Here is a 23912-nt window from a genome sequence, read left to right on the forward strand (position 1 = left end):
CTAATAGGACCGGCAGAAGTCGAGTGATTTCCTGTCACTCGCGCGATATAGGAGTTGAATGTTTACGATTCTACAATCACTATAAGGATGATGGACGGGGTCATGTGCAATATCATGACTTGGAAGATTACCCCATCTGTGTTAATAAAAGTTGATAAGGTCGCAGTGTGTGGTAGCTGTGGTTAAGCGTTTGAAAGTACTAGCCACATGCCGTGAAATATGGAAAGCGGTAAGCCTAGTAACCAATCGGCCCGAGGAGTGGACATACCTCCCACCACTCGTAATTTGGTTTTTCACATGCACCGACGTGCGGGAGTACGTTCCGCGCAGCGGACAGGAGTACGGTCATGTAGTTGCGCTACAGACGTATGTCCTGCACATTGGATGTGCGTATGGTTCTAAGTCGCTTGTGGTGGCCCTGATCCACGAGTCGGAATGAAAGGCAAACGGTTGCTTCGGAATGATCTTTGGATGTTCCAAGCGTGTGAGTTAGGTTTACCCTTGCAAGGTTATGAAACTCGATTCGGAATCATCCGTTTCTCACGGAGATTGAGACTGCTTATTCCTTCTGCCACATAGAATAAGAACAGTAACTCTTGTTGGAATAATCTTGATGGATGCTAATCTCTACCTTGCTTGTCTAGTATAGGTGCTTACCTACAATGGTTAATGCAACTAGAAGCTGAAAGCTAAAAAATAAAAGTTAGATCATACTGTTTGTTGCTTTTCAGCTAAAATTAAACCCAGAACCATTACAAGCCATCATAAGTCTAGTTAAATGGCTAAGTATATCATGAAACGGGTAAGTCTTGCTGAGTATTAGCATACTCAGTCTTGCTAGTCTATTTTTCAGGTATGACCGGTGTGAACTAAACGGATAGTTCAGCCTGGCCATTTTCTGTTCCGTTTGGCTGGTCCGTGGAATGGGATCCGTCCCCGGCCGGCAATGACCCTCCGGAATGACGCCATGTTTCGGGCTGAGCGTGGTGTCAACTTTCGCGACGTGTGTAATCGTGTGTGAATTTCTTCCGCTACGACTCTGAACAAGCTATTTAGCTTGTTGTTTTAAAATAATGTCTGTATAAGTTACTTTAAGTTTTGAAACAGTTTGTAATAATGTTTAATTATCCTGTGGACTAAAAGTTTGTGAGCTGTGGTGCGATTGTAAGCTCGCCTTCATGCGAGGTAAACGTACTTCGATCCTATTGAACCATGGTTGTATCGGGCGGAGACCCGACAGACCAATGGGTTGTTCCGTTTGAAGTGTGTTGAGTTAGTATCGCCTGGATAGCGATGACTAGCGTACTTGAGCCGGAATAATTCAGGCGGTTCTGCCACAGCTGGTATCAGAGCTGTAGGTTCACTTTTACAATCAATACTAAAACTGTAACAGCTCTTACAAATATTTTCAGGATAAAATTTGCTTAACAAAATAGTTTACAAATCGCGTTTGATTCGTTAAGGTTGGTGTTTAGATCGTAAAATCCTAGGGAATTATATGGGAATTATCAGGTGGCTACTAGTATGGTTCAGCTCTAACTTGCAGCACTACTTTCTATCAAAACTTATTTTCGAGCACAACCAATCCTAGATATCTAGTTGTATTGTTTTGTTCCTCAACGTTGAGACAAGAAGGTAAGAAGGTAAGGATCCTCAGCCAACCGAGGGAGATTGGCCTTCCTGTCGGTGATGCGAACCGAACGCTGTTTCTCAAGCAGTGGCTTACTTGAGATGCTGCCAATATATCAACAATTAGTTGATCATATTAGGAGTATATGGTTCAGCACAGGGTATGGTGATCGCTGTTCATATCCCCATTTTAAACGGTAAGCCCATGAATACGTTGCAGATGTAACGTATGCTAACGTCATCCGTACGGTGGAAATTTTACGGATATTGTTTCTGTAGTGAACAGTACTATTTGGGGACGCTTTCATGTCGTGCTGCCATGAAAGGTTCATGTTATATAAATATGGTCTTCTGCAGGTACACTAACCACGATTAAGAGGTTAAGATGGATAGGACTTATCGACTAGTTATTAGAGAGAGACGTATGTGTTATGCCACCGAAACTAACCACGTAAGTCCGAAGATATTCGGCAATTGCTTGGGTTGTGAGGTCGAATAGTACGTGCATGCATAATCCATTATCAAACAAAATGAATGCTTTGAATGTGTTATTCTTTTAAGGACGTATAGAGTGTTGTCTATCTTTAGTGTGGTTTCAATAGGATTCTTGTGATAGCCTTAGTTAAGTTTCGGTATCCTTAAAAAATCTCACCATTTGAATTCTTACTTCAGATGGCGGCTCCTTCAAACATCTTTTGGGATCACGCTGGGCATCTCCATACCAATGCCTTGCACTGGGAAGGTTTTCCCCGTCTCTTATGGGAATCACTTAGGCTATTCTTCTACACCGAAACCCCACAGTATGATGGAGTGGAGTATAGGGAAGAAGGTATTCCTCGGTCTAGAGGTAAGATTACTATTCCTCAGCATCCTTTCCGCTCTCAGTGGCAGCCCATCGAGGTCAATGTGGTTGGCTATCATCTCGTCGACACCATTGAGACCGCAGCTCTTGAGGCCATCCACATTTTCTGCAACCAGCATCCCATGGACGTTGCAGGGCATCCTATTGGCTTATTCCCTGCAATAGATTCCAGTGATCCTGAGTGGAATTTCCGAATAGCTCATTATGGCCACATGCTGGGAGATTTAGCCGAAGAGACGCTCCGTGGTACTATCAGATTCATGAATGATCAACACCACTATCAGATTGTGCTGTGCCGCGGTATGAGTCAGTTGACCAGTATAGCTCAAGGACACTACCGAAATGCTGATCAACAAGTTACTCAGATAGAGGAGCTTCAAGCCTTGGTCACGGAGAAAGAGGAAATTATCGCAGAGCGAGATGAGACCATTATCCACCGGGAGGATCAGATCAATGAGAGTGATGCAATAATCACTCAACGTAACACGATTATTGAGTTCCTCTAGGAACAAATCCACGACCTCATTCTTGAGGTTGACGACGCCCATGCTCACATCGACGAACTTTAGCAGCAGCCAATACCCCCTACTGTACCTGTAGCACCTGAAGGCGAAGAAGAAGAACCAGAGGAAATCGAAGGAGTTTCTGATCTCGACTCCGAGCACGAAAACCCAGAGCCTAACCCTCAGCCAGATCACTCCTCTTCCGGCAGCCAGTCCTCTGTAGGCGACCTCGACGATTTTTAGTCCATCCAAATCGTCGATCTTTCAGATGTAATTAGTGTAGGATGTTGTGACATAAGTAGTGAGTAGTCTACCTGGATCTAGGGCCACTTGCTGTAATATATGTGGCATGTGTATGTATGGCTTGACCCTTAGCAATCGAACCACCTTGATGTAATATATTAAGGATAACCCGTTTCTGCTTGACATCTAAGCTTGAGCCCTGTGGTTCATATCGAAATCTTTGCCTTTTGATTGAGTTGGTTAAACAGAATATGTGACTTACGTATCTGTTTAGCGGCAGTATATCTTCTAAAAATGGGAGCAAGAATATGCTGGTAATAATGGACACCTCCTTTGTTTCAGATGGTTGGAGCTACACGTGGAACACCGGAAGGTTTCCGGCCAGACCAAGCTAGCGGTTCCCAACAACCTCCACCAGCCCCGCCAAATCTAGCGGAAGTCATGGCACGACAGATGTAACTTCTTAACCAGCTAGTACAGGTCCAGATGAACCAGTCTTATCACACGTCCCGAGGCCGTGATGAACATCCCTCGGCTGGTTACCAAGACTTTCTCAGCACTCAGCCCCCACTGTTCCATAAAGCAGATGAGCCCCTCGATGCTGATGCATGGCTCTGCTCTATAGAGTCCAAGTTCGTATTGTTGTCTGCACCATGCTCAGACATGAACAAGGCACTCTTTGCGGCTCAACAACTTCGCGGCACTGCCCGCATATGGTGGGACCATTACTACTCCATGCAGCCGGCTGGTCATGTTGTCACATGGGATGAATTCCGGACCGCTTTCAGAGCGCACCGAAAGCTCAATGAATTCCTGACGTTGACCCAGGGAACCCACACTGTTATGCAATATGCCCAAGTCTTCAATCACCTGTGCCAGTATGCGGGTTATCATGCGGACACTGATGCCCGTAAGCGAGATCGCTTCCGTTGAGGCCTAAACACAAAGCTTAAGGAACGACTGAACGTAGTTAGGGCTGACAACTTCAATGAACTGGTCAATATGGCCATTACTCAAGAAGACTGCATATCAGCCCATAGGGCAGAAAAGAAATGGAAGACACCCACTGGACCCTCGAACACGCAGCAGCCAAGGTATCGGTTGGTCCAAAACACTGCTACTCGAGCCCCGTCTCAAAACAATCTACCAGGCAGATGGGTAGCCAGGCCTCTTCCGCAGGCTCGATTCAATCGGCCACCGACACCACAATCCCAGCAGCAACAGTAGTAAGGCCCCAGGCCGAGCTTTCCGCCATCCAATCAAGGAAACAATAATAATCGTTGTTTCAACTGCGGCAGCCCGTCCTATTTCATTAAGGATTGCCCTCAACCCAGAAGATCTTTCCAAGGGCAAACATCCAGCCTAAACAACAAGGGCAAGGGCAAGAAGCAGGTGGTACAAGTCCGCCAGGGGAGGGTGAACTTCACAACTCTCTCCGAACTTCCCGAGGGTGCGCCAATAATGACGGGTACTTTCTCCACAAACTATCAACCCGTGATTATACTTTTTGATTCTGGTGCAACCCATAGTTCTATAAGTTCAAAGTGTGGTACAAAAGTAGGCCTGGATTTCTATCCTACTAATGGAGCCTATATGGTAGCGACTCCTGGCGGTAAAATTGCATCAAATCAAATCTATAGAAAGGTGCCAATTCAGTTGGGTAGCAATCTGATAAAAACAGATTTACTGTTATTGGACCTAGAAGGAATGGATGTCCTTCTAGGCATGGATTGGATGACTAGGCACCGAGTGTCGATAGATATCTCTTCTCGAGCCGTGGAGATAGATTCACCCGACCATGAAACTACTATTCTCCATCTTCCACAACAGGAGTGTAATAACTCTTGTGCCTATGCTGTAGAAGGGATTAAGTTGAAGGACATCCCTATTGTTTGTGAATACCTAGATGTTTTTCCACATGATTTGCCTGGAATGCCCCCGGACAGAGATATTGAATTTGTCATAGAACTACAACCCGGCACAGCCCCATCTCTAAGAGGCTCTATCGTATGCCACCCAATGAGCTGGCAGAATTGAAAATTCAACTCCAGGACCTCCTTGATAAGGGTTACATTCATCCAAGTGGGGTTGTCCAGTCCTATTCGTGAAGAAAAAGGACAATAGCTTAAGGCTATATGTAGATTATCGTCCCCTCAATGCGGTAACCATCAAAAACAAGTATCCTATGCCCCGCATTGACATTCTATTTGATCAGTTAGCCAAAGCTAAAGTATTCTCTAAGATTGACCTTCGCTCCGGGTATCATCGAATCAAGATCAGGTAGCCGGAGCTAAAGTATTCTCTAAGAACTTGACAAATTCGTAGTGGTCTTCATTGATGACATTCTGATCTATTCCAAAAATCTGGAAGATTATGCGAACCATCTCCATGTTGTTCTTCAGAGGTTAAGAGACCACCACTTGTACGCCAAATTCTCCAAATGCGAGTTTTGGCTGGATACCGTTAAATTTCTGGGTCACACTATCTCCAGTGACGGTATATCCGTTGATCCCAGTAAAGTCCAAGAAGTGCTAGACTGGAAACCTCCTACGTCAGTCCATCAAATCCGTAGTTTCCTTGGTCTAGCTGGCTATTATCAACGTTTCATTCCTGATTTCTCAAGAATAGCCAAGCCTATGACTGAACTATTAAAGAAAGGAGTTAAATTCTCCTGGGATTAGAAATGTGAAGATGCATTCCACACCCTCAGAGCACATCTTACTACTGCCCCAGTTCTAGCTCAACCAGATGTTTCAAAACCTTTTGACATCTATTGTGATGCTTTGGGAATCGGACTTGGTTGTGTGCTTATGCAAGACAACTGAGTGATTGCTTATGCATCGCGAGCACTCAGGACTCATGAACAGAACTATCCTACTCACGATCTTGAACTCGCAGCTGTCATCCATGCACTTAAGATTTGGAGACATCATCTGATGGGTACAAAATGCCATATCTATACTGACCATAAAAGCCTCAAGTACATCTTCACGCAAGCAGATCTAAATATGAGGCAAAGACGCTGGCTACAGCTTATCAAAGACTATGATCTAGAAGTGCACTATCATCAAGGCAAGGCCAACGTCATTGCGGATGCACTTAGCCGCAAGGCGCATTGCTCTTGCTTGTCAGTAGAGGCTTTCAATGAGACGCTTTGTTGGGAGATGAGGAAGCTTAATCTTGAAATCATTCCCCAAGGTAGCTTGAATCATCTCTCACTTGAAGCTACGCTTAGGGATAACATCATCCTGGCACAACAGTATAACAAAGGAATCAGAATCATCAAACAGAAGTTAGCACAAGGAGAAGAAAAGTACAAGTGCTTTCGAGTAGATCATGAAGGGGTTCTATGGTTCAACGAGCGTATCGTTGTACCCAAGGACCATAAGCTTCGTAAAAAGATATTGGACGAGGCCCATCTGTCCAAATTATCTCTGCACCCTGGTAGTACTAAAATGTACCAAGATTTGAAATAGAACTTTTGGTGGACTCGTATGAAGCGAGAAATTGCAAAGTATGTCTCGGAGTGTGATATTTGCCAAAGAGTTAAGGCCAGTCATCTAAGAACTGCTGGTATTCTTCAACCTCTACCCATTCCCTCCTGGAAGTGGGAGGATATCAGCATGGATTTCATCGTTGGCTTACCCAACACCTCCCAGAGGCATGACTCTATTTGGGTAATCGTTGATCGATTAATCAAAACTGCCCATTTCCTTCCAGTGCATACTACTTACAACGCCAAAAAGTATGCTGAGATCTATTTAGATCAAATCGTTCGTCTCCATGGAGTGCCTAAGACGATCATTTCTAATCGTGGAGCATAATTCATCGCTCAATTCTGGGAGCAACTTCAATATGCTCTTGGAACTAAGCTAATCTGAAGCTCTGCATATCATCCTCAGACAGACGGGCAAACGGAAAGAATAAATCAGATTATAGAAGATATGCTTAGAGCCTGCGTACTTCAGTATGACCAGAATTGGGATAAATACTTGTCGCTGGCAGAATTTTTCTACAACAATAGTTATCAGACAAGTCTCAAGATGGTCCCGTTTGAAGCATTATACGGTCGCTGATGCCGAACTCCTTTGAGTTGGTCACAAATCGGTGAGCGTAAAATCTTTGGACCCGACCTTGTCACTGAAGCAGAGGAAAAAGTGAAGACTATTCAAAATAATCTAAAAGCAGCCCAATCTCGACAGAAAAGCTATGCTGACATACGAAGGAGACCATTACAGTTCTAGATTGGAGACTTTGTGTATCTTCGAGTATCTCCTACTCGAGGTATTCAACGGTTCGGGGTAAAAGGAAAACTTGCCCCTCGATATGTCGGACCCTTTAAAATCATCAAAGTTTGTGGACCCGTAGCATATCATCTTCAACTTCCTCCTCAACTAGCGGCTATTCATGATATCTTCCATGTGTCTTAACTTAGGAAGTGTGTCAAAGTTCCTACTGAAATCATCGATCCCCGAGCCATTGAAATCGAATCAGATCTAACCTATACCAAACATCCGATCAGAGTGCTAGACACCAAAGAGAGAAGTACTAGAAGAGAGACCATCAAAATATTCAAAATTCAGTGGGATCATCATACTGAAGAAGAAGCAACTTGGGAAACCGAATCATACCTCCAACAAAACTTTCCAGACTTCCTTCAAGCCAACTCCCAAATCTGATCATTTGATTCCATTCTGTTTCGGAATCTCAGGACGAGATTCTTTTTAGGGGGGAAGGCTGTGACATTCAGGTACTTAGGATTAAAACACACTAGATTCTAGTATAAAGTGTGTATGTTTGATTTTATGTATGTGTGCTAAAACTTTAATGCAAAGGCAAAAGGATCTTTTAGTAATTTTGGAAAATTTAGGCCCTTAGGTGTTAAAAGGGTAAGAATGGTCGGTAAAATCAAAACATATGAAGGTTGTTTTGCAAAAGGCAAGAACTTACCTTTAAACCATAAATAGAGGTGAAACTACCCCAAAGGATTCAAGTGTAGTGTAGATTTTAAATAGGATTTCTCCGAAGTTTAAAACTTTGCCAAGTTTTAAGTTAAATTCAAATCCTTAGCTCTTTTGCAACTGAACCTTAAAGCAAAGTTGTAGATCTTACTACACCCTACACTTTTTCTTTTGGGCACATTTTCATTTGAGCTATAGTTTGAAAGTTAACTAGGCTTTACAGTAGAGTCCCTACACTTCTAGGAAATTGCAGCTAGGTCTCCCTTCATCTACCTCGAGTCCCCCTCTCTCTGTTTTCTCTCTACCCGACCCTGCCGCCATCGCCGGCCATGTGCCGAGCTCCAACTGCCCCTGCGCCGCCTCTCTTCGCACCACATGCCGCTCCTGCACCCCGCCCGCCGCTTCCTGGCCCGCGCTGGCCTCTCCTTGCTCCTCCACGTTGCGCCGCCGCCGCCCGAGCCTCCACGCGTGCCGCCGGCTTGCCAGCCGCTGCTCCCGCGCGCTCGTGCCTTCTTCTGGACCTAAAGCACGTCCTGCAGCTCCCCATGAACTCACTCTTGCCATCACGCGCTTGCATTTCCACTGCTTTTCTCTCCCCCGAGCTCCACGCCTCGTCGGAGCCTCGGCTCACCGTCGACAGCCGCCGCTGCCGCTTCCCACCCCCGATCCAGTGCTCTAGCAGCACCGCCGCAACCCACTGAAGCTCACAAACCAAACCAAATTCATTCTCCGCATCCACACAGCCCGGACCACTACGCCGGTGAGCTCGAGCTTCCGCCGCCGCTCGGCCTCGCCGTCGTCCCGACGATCCACCGCCTCTCAGCCCCGGACAAGTACCCCATCAGCACCACATCATCGCGAGGAAGCTTCCTAACTACTTCCCCACCACTCTCCTGCCCTCCAGCCATCGGAACGCCGCCGCCGTCCCTCGAAGCCCCGCCGCCCGCCCCTGTTCGCCGCCGACACGCCACCACAGCCCCTCTCTTCCCCAACACCAGCCACCCCCGTGACAGCCGTGAGCTCCTGAACCTTTCCCCTCACTTCCCCCTCGCCGCCGGTGAGCCCCCTCACCGGAATTTGATCGCCACCGATCGGCATCCCTATGTAGCCCGACCAAGGACCCAATTGCAAGGATTTCAATATTTGTAGGGGCCTTTCTGTAGGAAATCAGTACCAAATTGTAAAATCCATAGGAATTTTTAGAAAAATCCAAAAATTACCAAACCAGTTTTGTTGTGTTCCAGAAGTTTATCTCTACAACTTTTGTTACTAAAGTACAGTATGAAACAAAATATGTTTAGAGTTATTTTAAAGTTTAGCAAAAGGGTATCTTGAGTATAACTTATGCATATTAGCTCTATTGTTTGTGAATTTTGGTGAGTAGCCTGTTTAGGGTATGAGTGAGCTTGTGTAAAAATTTCACCTGCAGTAATGAACCCTAGCTTGAATTAATTTAAACCTATGCAAATCAAGCTTGAAATGGTTTAAATTTATTCAAGCATGTTACTAAGATTTTCAAGCTTACATCTTTTTACCATGTGATGTTCTGCAATGGAGTAGTTCATAGTAAATCTTTTAAAAATTCATAACACTGTTTTGTTTAAGATTTGAATTTAAACTTGACATTTGAATAAAATTCAAATGCTTTAGTGTTTGTTTTTAGAAAATTATGAAAAATTCATAGTAAGCTCATCCATTAGGAATAAGCTTACTTACAAAAATACAAGACCATAGCCTTTATGGATTTCAAAATAAAAATCAAACTTGTTAACTTAATTCAATTAAATTAATTAATTTGATAATTGAATCAAAGTACACATGGTGGGTTTGAATTCAAACTTCCTGCTTTATGAAAATATGATTATCAATTGGTTGGGTTGCAACTTTATCATGAAGTAAAATTATTAACTCAAGAACCATCTAATTTAAATCATTGCATATCATGTGGAGTCAACGACACTCGACGACGGAGACTACGAGTTAGTCCTGGAACATGAGCAAGGATTTTCTGAAGATCCTGCGAACGTCGCCGAGGTTATAACTGAAGCCCCAAACCAAAGTTTGGAAGTCTTTGACATCACTGACCCCAGCCCCGCTCAAGAAGGCAAGCCCCGATGCATAACCCAGTACTTTAAATTACTACACTTATACAATTTTATACTTATATATCTATATTATGCATTACGTCTAGGAGTTGAAATGGAACCCTAGATGTATGAATCCTAGTAACCTATGTATTGAGCCTGAGTCCATATCGAATAGATGCTCTGCTAATAGGACCAGCAGAAGTCGAGTGATTTCCTATCACTCGCGCGATATAGGAGTTGAAGGTTTACGATTCTACAATCACTATAAGGATGATGGACGGGGTCATGTGCAATATCATGACTTGGAAGGTTACCCCGTCTGTGTTGATAAAAGTTGATAAGGTCGCAGTGTGTGGTAGCTGTGGTTAAGTGTTTGAAAGTATTAGCCACATGCCGTGAAATATGGAAAGCGGTAAGCCTAGTAACCAATCGGCCCGAGGAGTGGACATACCTCCCACCACTCATAATTTGGTTTTTCACACGCACCGACGTGCGGGAGTACGTTCCGCGCAGCGGACAGGAGTACGGTCATGTAGTCGCGCTACAGACGTATATCCTGCACATTGGATGTGCGTATGGTCCTACAGTAGCTTGTGGTGGCCCTGATCCACGAGTCGGAATGAAAGGCAAACGGTTGCTTCGGAATGATCTTTGGATGTTCCAAGCGTGTGAGTTAGGTTTACCCTTGCAAGGTTATGAAACTCGATTCGGAATCGTCTGTTTCTCGCGGAGATTGAGACTGCTTATTTCTTCTGCCACATAGAATAAGAACAGTAACTCTTGTTGGAATAATCTTGATGGATGCTAATCTCTACCTTGCTTGTCTAGTATAGGTGCTTACCTAGAATGGTTAATGCAACTAGAAGCTGAAAGCTAAAACGTAAAAGTTAGATCATACTCTTTGTTGCTTTTCAGCTAAAATTAAACCCAGAACCATTACAAGCCATCATAAGTCTAGTTATATGGCTAAGTATACCATGAAACGGGTAAGTCTTGCTGAGTATTAGCATACTCAGTCTTGCTAGTCTATTTTTCAGGTATGACCGGTGTGAACCAAACGGATAGTTCAGCCTGGCCATTTTCTGTTCTGTTTGGCTTGTCCGTGGAATGGGATCCGTCCCCGGCCGGCAATGACCCTCCGGAATGACGCCATGTTTCGGGCTGAGCGTGGTGTCAACTTTCGCGACGTGTGCAGTCGTGTGTGAATTTCTTCCGCTACGACTCTGAACAAGCTGTTTAGCTTGTTGTTTTTAAACAATATCTGTATAAGTTACTTTAAGTTTCGAAACAGTTTGTAATAATGTTTAATTGTCCTGTGGACTAAAAGTTTGTGAGCTGTGGTGCGATTGTAAGCTCGCCTTCGTGCGAGGTAAACCTACTTCGATCCTATTGAACCGTGGTTGTATCAGACGGAGACCCGACAGACCAATGGGTTATTCCGTTTGAAGTGCGTTGAGTTAGTATCGTCTGGATAGCGATGACTAGCGCTGAGGCCACACGCATTCTAAGGCGCAGCAAAGGGTACGTTCTAGTTGGGGACAATTTGTACAAGCGTGTATCAGCTTCAGGCATACTCATGAAGTGTGTTCGCATGGAGGAAGGCAGAGAAATACTCTAGGAGATTCACGACGGTGTGTGCAGAAACCATGCTGCTTCTCGCACACTAGTCGGCAAAGCTTTTAGATCCGATTTCTACTGGCCGACTACTTTGGCAGATGCCGAAGCACTCCTTCGCCGGTGCACAAAATGCTAGTTCTTGAACAAACAGCCCCATGTCCCGGCCCATAACCTTATCATCATGCCACCTTTATGGCCACTTGCATGCTGGGGCCTGGACATGATAAGGCAATCACAAAGCTCTCTGCAGATCGAGTGGTTAGCTTCATTTGCGACATCTTGCACCAATTCGGCTTCCACAACACTATCATCACGGACCTGGGATCCAATTTCCACTCGCTTTTGGAATTTCTGTGAACGCAGTGCCATTGAGGTCAAGTATGTTTCAGTGGCTCACCCGCGGGCTAACGGCTAGGTTGAGCGCGCCAACGGTTTGATTCTTGATGGCTTGAAGAAAAGACTCTACGATGAGAACAGCAAAAAGGCAGCAAGTGGATCAATGAGATCTCGTTAGTAATCTAGGGCCTTCGTACACAACCAAGAAAAGCCACAGGACAGTCACCTTTCTTTCTCGTCTATGAGTCTGAAGCTATATTACCGACTGATGTCATGTGGCAATCTCCTCAACTGGAGATGTACAAAGAAGGTGAGGCTGATGACGCAAGACATCTCGAACTCGACTCGGCAGAAGAAGCCAGATGCAATGTTTTGCTCTAGTCGGCCCACTATTTACAAGGCATCTGTCGTTACCATGACCGGAACATTCAACGATGATCTTTCAACGTTGGAGATATGGTCCTTCGTTGCATCCAGGATGAAACTGGGCTGCACAAGCTTAATTCGCGATGGGAGCGATCCTTCATCATGCACAAGGTTACAGGACCAGGGTCATATCACTTACAGTACCTTGATGGCCAGGAGGTCCCAAACTCCTACAATATCGAGCATCTATGACGTTTTCATCCTTAGCCAACCAAGACATTTTCACGCAGCGTCATACACAGAACTGCTCAACCTTAGGTGAAGGACCTCATCGTCACTTCCTTCGGGCCAACCGTGATGTTTTCACATGGCAACATGTGAACTCTCATGGCCCGTCCAAGGAATCGTCTTCAGTAGGCGAGTGGAGATCAACACTTCTAGTACTACTCCGTTTACCAGTTCACAACTGGTGCTACGTGCAAGTTTACTGAAGGGGCCTCGCTCCCATACTTCTAGTAACACCCAGACTACTAGTTTCCGACTAGTACTCTATGTTACTGAAGGGGCCTCGCTCCCACACTTCCAGTAACGCTCAGATTACTAGCTTCCGACTAGTATTCTATATTACTACATGGGCCTCGCTCCCATACTTCCAATACAACTCCATTTTACTAGTTCACGAATGGTACTACGTGCAAGTTTACTAAAGGAGCTTCGCTCCCATACTTCTAGTACCACCAAGACTACTAATTTCCGACTAGTACTCTATGTTACTGAAGAGGTCTCGCTCCCGTACTAGTTCTCAACTAGTTATACATGGAGTTTACTGCAAGGGCATTGCTCCCATACACTGTGTTTACTAGTTCTCGACTAGTTTTACGCATCGTTAGCTACTTCGACTACTCGTCTTGCCTATAAAACTAGTCAGAATCAACTCCAACTAGTCGGCTTCATCGACAGTTCAAGATCTAGTGTCAACTCGGCCAATGTGTAGACTCGGGGGCTGGTGCCATCGACTAATAGGTGTATCTTGTGCGACTCATCTAGCTCCCAGCTTGAGGGCTGGATACGACACGGCACTAAGGGAACACGGTTTGATTTGAGCGGTAATTTAGGGCGCTTTTTGGAGAAGTTATTTGTTTAACCATTTTTTCAGGTAATTCATCCCAAAAAAAGCAGTTTTTGTTTGAACCAATTTGCCCATCTTAACCATCAAATCTTTATCATCGTATATTTGCATGCTACAATAATTTGCATCCTTTATTCCAAATCTTGGGGATTTGGATTTAAGGCTAGAGGGCTGCGGGACACGTATCATCGGTGACTTATTTTTTAAATCTTTTGGAAGATAAGGATAGAAGACTCAAGACTAAATTGACTCGCAGCCTGATTCTACAAGTCAACCTAAGGCTCGCGGGCTACTCCATATTGACTGCGAGTTCAATCACACCCCATATAAAAGAAGACTTGACAACTATTCGGAGCATAAGCACCTCACAGCCTCGATGGAGCTAAGGAAGTACTCGGAAGACACCTTCAAAATGGAGTTCAGGAGAACTCGAAGATGCCTTCAGAAGTACTCAGAAGCCTGCAGTACTCGATTACAAAGAGCTCAGGGGCTTGTCACACTTGGGCCCACGGGACTGCACACATGGCCTACATCTTACAGGATAAGGGGTGGGATATGGCCCACACCCTACACTAGTTGTAACTACTCGTAGCGTAGTAGAACTACTCATACAGTAGTGAAAACTAGTCAGAATAGAAGAAAACTACCTGAATACTACTCGGGTAGGACTCCTGAGCTCGTATCTAACTAGGACTTGCATGTAATCCTATCCCCCCAAACTATATAAGGGTGGGCAGGAACCCCCTCCAAACGACAGATCACCCGATCACCATCTAAGACAATACAAACCATCTAAGATATAGGGTATTATGCTCTTGGCGGCCCGAACCTGTCTAAACATTATATTCCTTGCACCTTTGAGTTTCTGATATCGGGGACACCCTACCTACAAACTCACCACCTTGGGGGTATCTCTCGGTGGACGTGATGGTAAAACACCGACAGGGCATACTACTAATATGCGCACTCTGTATAGAGACACCCTATATCGCTTCCTACTCGAAATTACAAGATGTTAATAGCGTAAATTGAAGCGGCGATGAGATCGACAACAGCAATGTACCTTGATATGAGACAAAAATCCTAGAAACCGACTGCACGCGGGTTGCCACCGGCACGGGAGCATGACGGCGGGTGATCACGACCGGCGCTGGAGCTCGATGGCGGGTGATCAAGGCCGACGTTGGATCACGACGGCGTCGGATCACGATGGCGAGGGGATAGCGACGGCGAGCGGCCCGGATGCCGCCGGCACGGGAGCACGATGGTGGGCAATCACGGCCGGTGCTGGTTTGCGACAGCACGGGATCATGACTGCTGCTGGATCACGACAGCGAGTGGCCCCAATGCTACCGGCACGGGAGCACGACGACGGGTGATCATGGCCGGCGCTGGATTGCGACGGTGCTGGATCACGGCGCTGGATCGCAACGACGAGCAATCATGGCCAGCGCTGGATTGCGATGGCTGCCCCGATGCCGTCAGCATTGGAGCATGACGGCGGGCGCACGTGATCACGGTGCGGATCATGATGTCGCGAGGGGCTAAAGACGGCGGAGGATCTGCGACTACGAGAGACGACTTCTGCGAGAGGAGAGGCGGAAGGAACTCCTAGACGACGCGTTATAAATTTTGAATTAAACAGACACACGATGGAACAAATGAAAGATCGGACGCTCGATGTTTTCACGAGGATGGACAAAACGGAACGGGGAGTCGACTGTCGTCGCACCAGGGGGTAGACGAAGGAAAAAAAAAGTGACGTAAGTAGTAGAGATAGAGATAGAGATAGAGATAGAGATTATTGTCCTCGTCTTTGTAATAGAGTAGCTCATGAGCTTGCTGCTCGAGATTGTATGTGTTCTCCAAATGCCAATCTGTCTTGGGAGGGGAATACTATTCATCACATATGCTACTCCACACGATTCAATCGTAAAAGTGAGTGCCGGCCGCCACTGCCGCCACTCGTGCTTGCGCGGCCGAAGGAGTGGGAGCTAGGGGAGGGGGAGGGGTGGAGCGGCCGCCGGCGATGGGTGGGAGGTGGGGGAGTGATTGCCGGCGACCTGGGGTGGTGGTCGAGGCGGCGGAGCTTAGGATTTTCGGATTTCAAGAGGTTGGTTTGGCGAAGGGCTGGTGGTCACCGGCGGCTTTAGAAAGAGGGGGAGGGGGACGAAGGGAAAACCAGGCAGCGGTGGTGGGTTGTGGGGCGGCGGCGGGGACGCCGCCGGTCGGGGGTGGCGGCTTAATAGCCAATGGGCTCGGGACCAGGGCAGAATGCGGGAGCGGGGTAGGCACTGGGTGGTGGGGTCTGGTGGCGGAAGCCGCCGGAGACCGGGAAGATGACCGATGGCGAGGGCAAGGGCATTCCGCGACATGTCACTGCCCACTCGCATGTACTGTGCTAGGAATAGAAACCCTCTCTTGGGACGGTGTGCCTACGGGCCTTGAGAACCTGGTGGCTGGTGATTGCACCAAGACGTTGAGTTAATCGAAATCAATTCCGAGTCAAAAAAAAAAAGTTCGACAGTATTGCGGGTGGCAGACCATGAGTCCATGACCATCTGTCGTCGCATACCTAGTTCCTCGACCATTCATGTGCTTCAACACACTGCGAATTTGCAAAGGCAAACTACAAGCATTGGTGCTCGGCAAAACAAATTCAGTAAGGGAAGGCGCTGCCGGCGATGTCGCGCCGCGCGCCCGCCGCGGCGGTGGTTGTAGTGTAGAACAGGTCGGCGAAGTCGCAGAGCTCGTGCATCTCTTCCAGGCTCGGCGCCACCGCCGCGAGTGGCTCCTGCTTCGGCGCCGGCGCGACCAGGTAGGCGCCAGCTTGGTGCTGCTCCGGCCACCCGGCGGCCTGATGCTGCTGCTGCCCCGCGCCAGCGAAGTTCGGCCGGCACGGACGCGGCCTCTGCGGCTGCGGCGCCAGTGCCGCCTGGGCCGGCCTCGACAAGGCGGCGGGGGACTTGCCGGTGAGGCGCTGCACGACGGCCTTGAAGCTGGCGGCGTCGGAGCTGATGAACTGCGTCTCGATGAACTTGACCTTCACGCCGGCGTCCTGGTGCCGCCTGGAGCCCTGGACATCCATGGCCATGCGCCCCGCTGCTGACCTCCAAAGCTTCTCGCTAGCTTGACCTGCCCGCCTCTCCTCTTGGACTCGAAAAGCTTGGCTACTTCGATGTGTGCAAAGCCTAGCTCTGTACCGCACGAGGGTCGACTTTTCTTGCGTTGATGAGGTGTTGAATTTGCTGCGGAAGCCGCCCGGCTTTTATAGCTTCGGCCGCCGGCGACGCGAGCTGCCGTTCAGTAGGGAGGAAACACTTCGCTTGTCTGCACAAGACAAAACGCACGCGTACACACATCGGGCAAGTTCTATCCAATGACAAGTGGGACCAAGGGTTCACTGGCCCAGGAAGTCAGTGAGTCAAACTGGATGCGACTCAGTAGGTGAGCTCCGTGCGGGGCCGTTGGGGAGCTGGTCAAAGGCGCCGGTCGTCACGGAGCAGCGGTCAGCCGGAGGGGGCGGACCGGCCAGCCACCACCAGCCGGCGGGTCAAGCGCTCGTGCGGAATAGCGGCATCTTCTGCGTGCGCTTGATCCTCTCCTCTCCGCCTCAAGTACTAATCTACTACTAGTGTCACATCGGGGCAGTTCCTTTTCCCTCCGGCGTCATCGCCGTCGCCGTCTGCTCGCTGCGTTGAACGCCGTTCTCTTATTCCATTCTGCGCACAAGCGAAGCGATGGATATATACAAAATTTACTGGAGTCCAATCGAGCAGGTGGGGCGAGTGGTGCAGATCGTTCCGTTGAATTGACCGTGGAAAACTACCAACCATGATGTCGTTTTGGCGCCTTTGGGGTCGAAGTGACACAAAATTATTACTGCGATTTTACCTGTTTTTGGGGAAATTACTTGGATTTACCAGGTGACCATCGAAGTAGCGTAGACAGATATACCCAGCCTTGCATTGGACGTGGAAGTTTACCAGCAGTCCACTTGAGATATCTTCTATTTGTGTTGGATTGCTTTCCATTTATATTTTTTTGAGGACTGAAATTAAAGGCCTCTATGTTGATAACTCATTGACGCAGTACAATATGCAGGCATATTTTTTTTCTTTGAATCGAACTTGCACAGAGGAAACCGTCACTACATCGCTACTTAAATTTTTTTTCTTATGCGAAAGCTGACCGTGAATTGAGCTACTGGTTTACGTTCCTTGTGTGATTTTGAGTTTCTTAAGCCTAATAAATCTGCATGTACTCCTCCAATCCAAAATAAATATAAGGTTATTCTAATTTTGTTCTAAGTCAATTTTTTCTAACATGATCAAGTTTTATGAGAATAATATTAACATCTACAATATTAAATAAATGGACTAATAAGATATATTTTATGGTGAATTTAACGAGATTGATTTGATGTTGTGATTGATGCACCTTTTTATAAATGTGGTTAAAATTAGACGAGTCTCAGTTAAGACAAAACTAAAATAACTTAGACATCTTCAAAAGACTCTTTGTATCTTTAGTATAGAGATTTTGGTTAAAATATTACCCTTCAATAGGCTCTTTCAATTGGATATGTAAATATAGATTTTCTCAATTCCAGATTTCTCGCTAGCCAAAGATGGAAAGCGAGAATTGGTCTCTAGACTACGCACAAGATATAGAAAAGTTGTTGGAGAGTATAAGATATAAAAAATAATTTTTACTTAAATAACTCTCTAAATGATGGTTCAAATGACTCTCTAAATGATGATTTAGAGAGTAGATTTTAGAAAGACTACTGGAGATTACTGGAGATGCTCTTACATTTGAAATATAGGGAGTATCTAAATTTCTAGTGTCCATGGGTGATATGGAATGGTTTTGGAAAGCAAGTAATCACACACAATATGCTTATTGTAAGTATGTGCCTTATATATTTAGGCCAACTAGATAGCTATATATGTGAATAATCAATCCATAAAAACATTAAGGTGGAGGATATGCCTATTTATGGTACGGTGATGCGATGCGTGATCTTCAGAACAAAAAGAAAACTAACCGCACAAAAGGGGCGCCCCGGAGCTGAGTGTAAGTGAAAGGAATGCTCCAACTAGAACCAAACTTAATCAAGACCAAAGAAGGTAATCCCTTGAATAAAATAAAATAAAAGTAGGTAACCCCTTAGTGAAGTTGTTGGAATACTACAATGATATTAGGACCCGAAGGACACAAACATCCTGAAAGGGCAACGCACTCTCAAAAAAAGTGGAGATTGATCTCAACATGTTGACCATGATGCATCGGAACTGTTGATAGGTAGAAGGCAATGATATCGTCGCAGTCGACAAGAGTGGCATGATAAAGGTTCAACTAACACCTCTTCGAACAGCCGGCCACATCGCCGGCTAAATCAATTTTTTAATCGATGAATAGCGCAAAACCGGCCTCGCTAGCGCTTCACTCCTCGCCTAGCGTTAACACTCTCGGATGCATCTCCCCTTCACACGCACGCCCGAGCCACCTGCTGCTACTGTATCGGCCTCCTCTCTTCTCCACGTTGCTGGTGAAATTGTCAGTGCTTTTGGAGGAGGCCTAACAAGGCTCTGCAACAACGTTGGTGAGCCTCTGCATTAGAGTAAGATATTGTCTAATGTTGCATTGAAGACTAGAAAAAAAAGGTTTCTATCAAGAAACATTGTGCCACTCAAGGCCATAAATGGGCTTGCTTAGGTGTCAGACCCATAAAGTTTGGCATTAAGGACTCCATAAATGTAGTCGGTTGTAAGCAATAGATTGTCTCATTGCGATGAAGCAAGGTGGTGTATGGATAATCTATTGAATGTTATGTTATTTGGAAATAATCATACATCTTTTTTTCAGGTTATCTTCTCAATTGCACACTAACTTTACACATGAGCTATCCTCTACAAACCTAGTACATAGGGTTTGGTTGTGCGCAGTGATCTCTAAGTTTTGTGCAAATGGCTAGGATTCTTTTATCCAAGCACATGGGTGGCGATTTAGTCTCCGGAGTGATAGTATTATCGTGCCTTTTGTATTCTTTCTATTATTGTGTAAGGCTAGGCAGAAGTCGGGAGATTGATCTTCAAATTTTGTTCTATCATCTTAATGTAATTAACGTTCCTTGAAAATAAAGCTTCCCATTTCGAAAAAAAATTCTGGTCTCTGTGTAACAGCATGAAGTAACTAGTTAGCCTTACAATGAAGTATTATCAAAGATGAGCTTGTGGCAGAAAAATTCATTTTAGGGTGAAAATATTGACATTGGAAAGCCATGGCACAAGATCCAATATGCAACTAGCCAGAAAGCGCCTTGGCAATACGGTGTGTGGTCACAGGACGGAGGGAACCAGGTGCACACAAATGAAGAGGCATCATATATTTGTGGAAAAAGTTCAGTTTATATTCTCGAATTATTAAAAAATCTGATTTTCAACTATAACATCGGATAACGGAGACCATCCAACCACTGAAACCAGATAAATTTGACCTTGGGGTGGTTTTATAGGTGGTTTTCATTTTGTGAAAATTTAAAATATTTAAGTTAAAACTAAAAAATTTATAAGTAATTCATTTTCAATAAAAAAGATACGAAACGAGTGCTAGAACTTTTCTAAAATGTAAGCAATCTAACGGCAGTTTACTTGTCAATTATTCAGATCTATTTTTTTCATATTCCTAGTATTTGGCTTGTATTTATGCCTATTATTTTTAAAGTAATAAGATTCAAATAGAGCAACAGCAGACATGTTACATTTTTTAAAAATAGTACTAGTTTAATATTTTTTATCTAAAATGAATTAGTTTGGTTTTTTTATATCTAATCAGAATTGTTTTAAAAGAATACAAAAGCACTTTTGAAACCACGCAAAGGGTCAAATTTATCCGGTTTCGATAGATGGATGATCCTCGTTATCTGGTTTTGTGGTTGAAGATTGAAAATCGGACTTTTATTATAGTTCAATAGTGTAAATTGTATTTTTTTCCCTTTATTTATTGCTACAACTTTTAATTTTAATGGGCTTTAACCAAATGAATTTTTTTTGGGCTTGTTGATGGCTATATCTATGAACCCGTGTAACAGCTAAATGAGTTCATACTTCATATACCACCTGTTTCGTTTATCTGACGTCCTATTGATATGCCGACTTTATTACGTCACGAAGGAGGCGTCGTGTGCACTGACTTGAGCTACACGAGGATCACCGCAGATCGGACGACTTATTTCGTGTCTCCTATTGCATACCAATTTTGCAGCTTTTGGATCTATCAGCAACCATCTGAGTACACTGTTTTAGTATATATATATACCCGGGCTTAGAGCCTTAAAACATTTGAATCGAACAGGGACTTCAGACTAAAAACTTCCTGGATAGATGCTCAGAGAGGCCCTCAAACGACAACAGATTTAGGGCCATCGACAACCTCGCTGATGATTATAAAAAGGCAGATTGATATTACATAAGTGAGGTCAGTCAAACTTGCCTGCTGCATGCATGCAGTCAGTGGTCAGCAGATTCAGAACTTCAAAGAGGCTCGAATAATATGCCATGCGGTCGATCTGTGGTAGACCGAGACTATCAGTGAATAACAATAGGGTATTCTTTCCCATGCATGTTGCTATCAATCATGCATACATGCCGTTACTGAGACCATGACTCCTTGAGATGTTCCTGTGACCAAACGGTTCACTGGCTACCCTTTATGCTTCTAGAAAATAGACAATTGCGTGACTCTTGCTTAAATATTCTACCAGCCGATGTGACCTGGGCGCATCGTTAGGATATGATTGTTAATTTGCTTATTGCTTCGTTGACTTGACTTCAGCTCATGGAACAACTTGATGGCCGCAACCTCGAATTAGGAGAAGAAAAAATTAGACCTTAATTAATTTCTTGAGTTGGTTTTGCACGTCACTCTTGACGGTGACATCTACAGTAAAGTTTGTCCCACCTCGTTTATCAGCACCGTTGCCGCCAGTTACCTGTAGAAAGGTGGCCTGCTCCTGATGAACTTGTGGAAAGACGCCTCCCACACAGTACTCCTCCCGTTTTGGACGGCCTCCAATCTTATTCAGCGTATCTTTTCACGTTTAGAGCCGGTGTATTCGCGGCTCGGACAAACATTCAACGTCGACTTGCTTTGATGTCCATCCACGACACCGTTGTCACGCATGCAGTAGCCTGTCGGCGGACTGTGGCGGCGCAACAAGCAAAAATGGCGATCAGGCAAGGCCGTGGTGGGTGAGGGGTCCGTCGGGCTCGCGATTGTCTATAAGAAAATAAGAGAAAGGAAGGCAGGCCTTATTTGGATCACATGGCTAGCACTAGCTGATCTAAATACGGAGCTAATAGGTGGGCTAATTATTGGCCAACCTTCCAACTAGTTGTTAGCTCATTAGCTAGTTGCAAGGAGCTAATCTGGGCTAAAAGGGCTAAAGTTAACAAAAATCGCTTTTAACCTCCCACCGACAACTTTCCTCTCACTCCTCCCACTCCAACCAACTTGACATTTTAAGAGAATTAACTCATCTATTAGTCATGTATCCAAACAGAAACGAGCTAATTTTACCTAGCTAACTACTAGCTAGCTAAGTTTTAGCTGCATCTAATTTTTTAGCATTAGCCAATCCAAATGGATCCTCACACTGCAAGCCTTGCAATGCATATGTTTTTTTAAAGAAAAATAGAATAGTCTTCAGTGTACTCCAATAAAATTTGCATACTACAGCCCATTGCACTGTAGCTCGCTATGGCCGGTTATTTACAACCCTGGTTGTAACGTGCAAAGGTTTCAACACCTGAACATGTGATAAGTTTGATCTCATTTTGGGCATTTGTTCTAGAGAAACCAACAATTAAATGTAAAATGCACCAAAAACCATTGCAAGGATGGGCGCTAAACGTATCATTAATAAGTACGAAATGAGAGCAGTGCTCCATACTGATAGAGAGTAGCAAACGCACTCACAAATGCCCGTCAAACATACCATCTAACCAAGAGTACATGCCGAATTGCCTCACAATTTAAAACAACTGAACAAGAATAGCTTGTCTAGTTTCTTTTCATTTTTATATCCTCGCTCATCCATCTGCATCTAAAACCCCTGGTGCAGCTTCAATTCTTCTTTGGCCTCCTTGACCCTGGATGCCAACAGATCAAGCACCTTCACCCTATGCTTACAGGCCACCGCAATATCTCTGTAGATTGCCAAGCAAGCATTCATATTGAGCTTCCCTTTATGTTGATCGTTTCATAGCTGGTGAGATCAACTGAAAGAAAAAAAACAGTTTAGCCCATTAGTTGCAATGACAAGCTTATGTCAGATGCACAGCCAGAAACCGAGATACATTTACTTAGCATTAAGATTTACCTCTTCACAACCACCAGTTGTGATATCCTCTCCAGGGCAAGCTATTAACTTGAGAGCAGTTGCAAGTTTCAGTGGATCCCAATTCTGAGTGTCAATTTGTGATACCTCCTGAAGCTTTTCACCACCATAGCACAAGAAATCAGTATGCTTGTTCACACGGAAATCAAACTCATACACGGCAGCTGCCATGTTGATAATGCGTGAATTAACCTGCATGAGTAACACTTCATCAGTACCAAAAATACAAAGCTCGAAGTTTTCTGTGAGAATACTGTATAAAACACTTATGCCAGTGTGCTCGATGTTCATAGGCTATCAGAAAAGTACAGAGAGTAATAAAGAGGAAATCATGCCATCTCTGACACGGAAAAGGAAGAGATGAGCTCACCATCTCAGCTTCAACCTCAAAGCCATAACCATCCAGGATGAACTTCATTCCTTCACTCATCTGGAGGTGGTCCTCTGCAGTTAGTTCTAATTCTTCACCAGGCACTAAAAACTCCATTAGGTTCTTCGAGCCCCACATTAGTTCCTTCACAACATCATCAAAACACTACTAGAAAACGGTCTATCGGTACCAGCACGTTAGTGCCGGTCAAGGACGAGCCGGCACTAACGTGCCTCAACAGTGTTAGGCGGGCACGTTAGTGCCGGCTAGAAATACCAGTCGGCACTAACGTGCAAACCTCCCAACTGCCACAACGGTCAAAACGCACGTTAGTGCCGGTCGGCAAATCTAGCCGGCACTAACGTGGTCAATTACAAGTTAGTGCCGGCTGTCTGATCTAGCCGGC

General features: G+C 45.2%; 1 protein-coding gene across 1 annotated transcript; it reads right to left on the reverse strand.

Annotated features, from left to right (window-relative positions):
* Positions 1–16241: 16241 nt before the first annotated feature.
* On the reverse strand, positions 16242–16959 carry LOC112890190. The gene has a single exon (XM_025957069.1). The coding sequence runs from the start codon at positions 16825–16827 to the stop codon at positions 16393–16395; it is 435 nt and encodes a 144-aa protein (XP_025812854.1). The 5' UTR covers positions 16828–16959; the 3' UTR covers positions 16242–16392.
* Between the last annotated feature and the right edge of the window lie 6953 nt (positions 16960–23912).

The sequence above is a fragment of the Panicum hallii genome, chromosome 4, assembly GCF_002211085.1.
Source record: "Panicum hallii strain FIL2 chromosome 4, PHallii_v3.1, whole genome shotgun sequence".
NCBI classification, from domain to species: domain Eukaryota; kingdom Viridiplantae; phylum Streptophyta; class Magnoliopsida; order Poales; family Poaceae; genus Panicum; species Panicum hallii.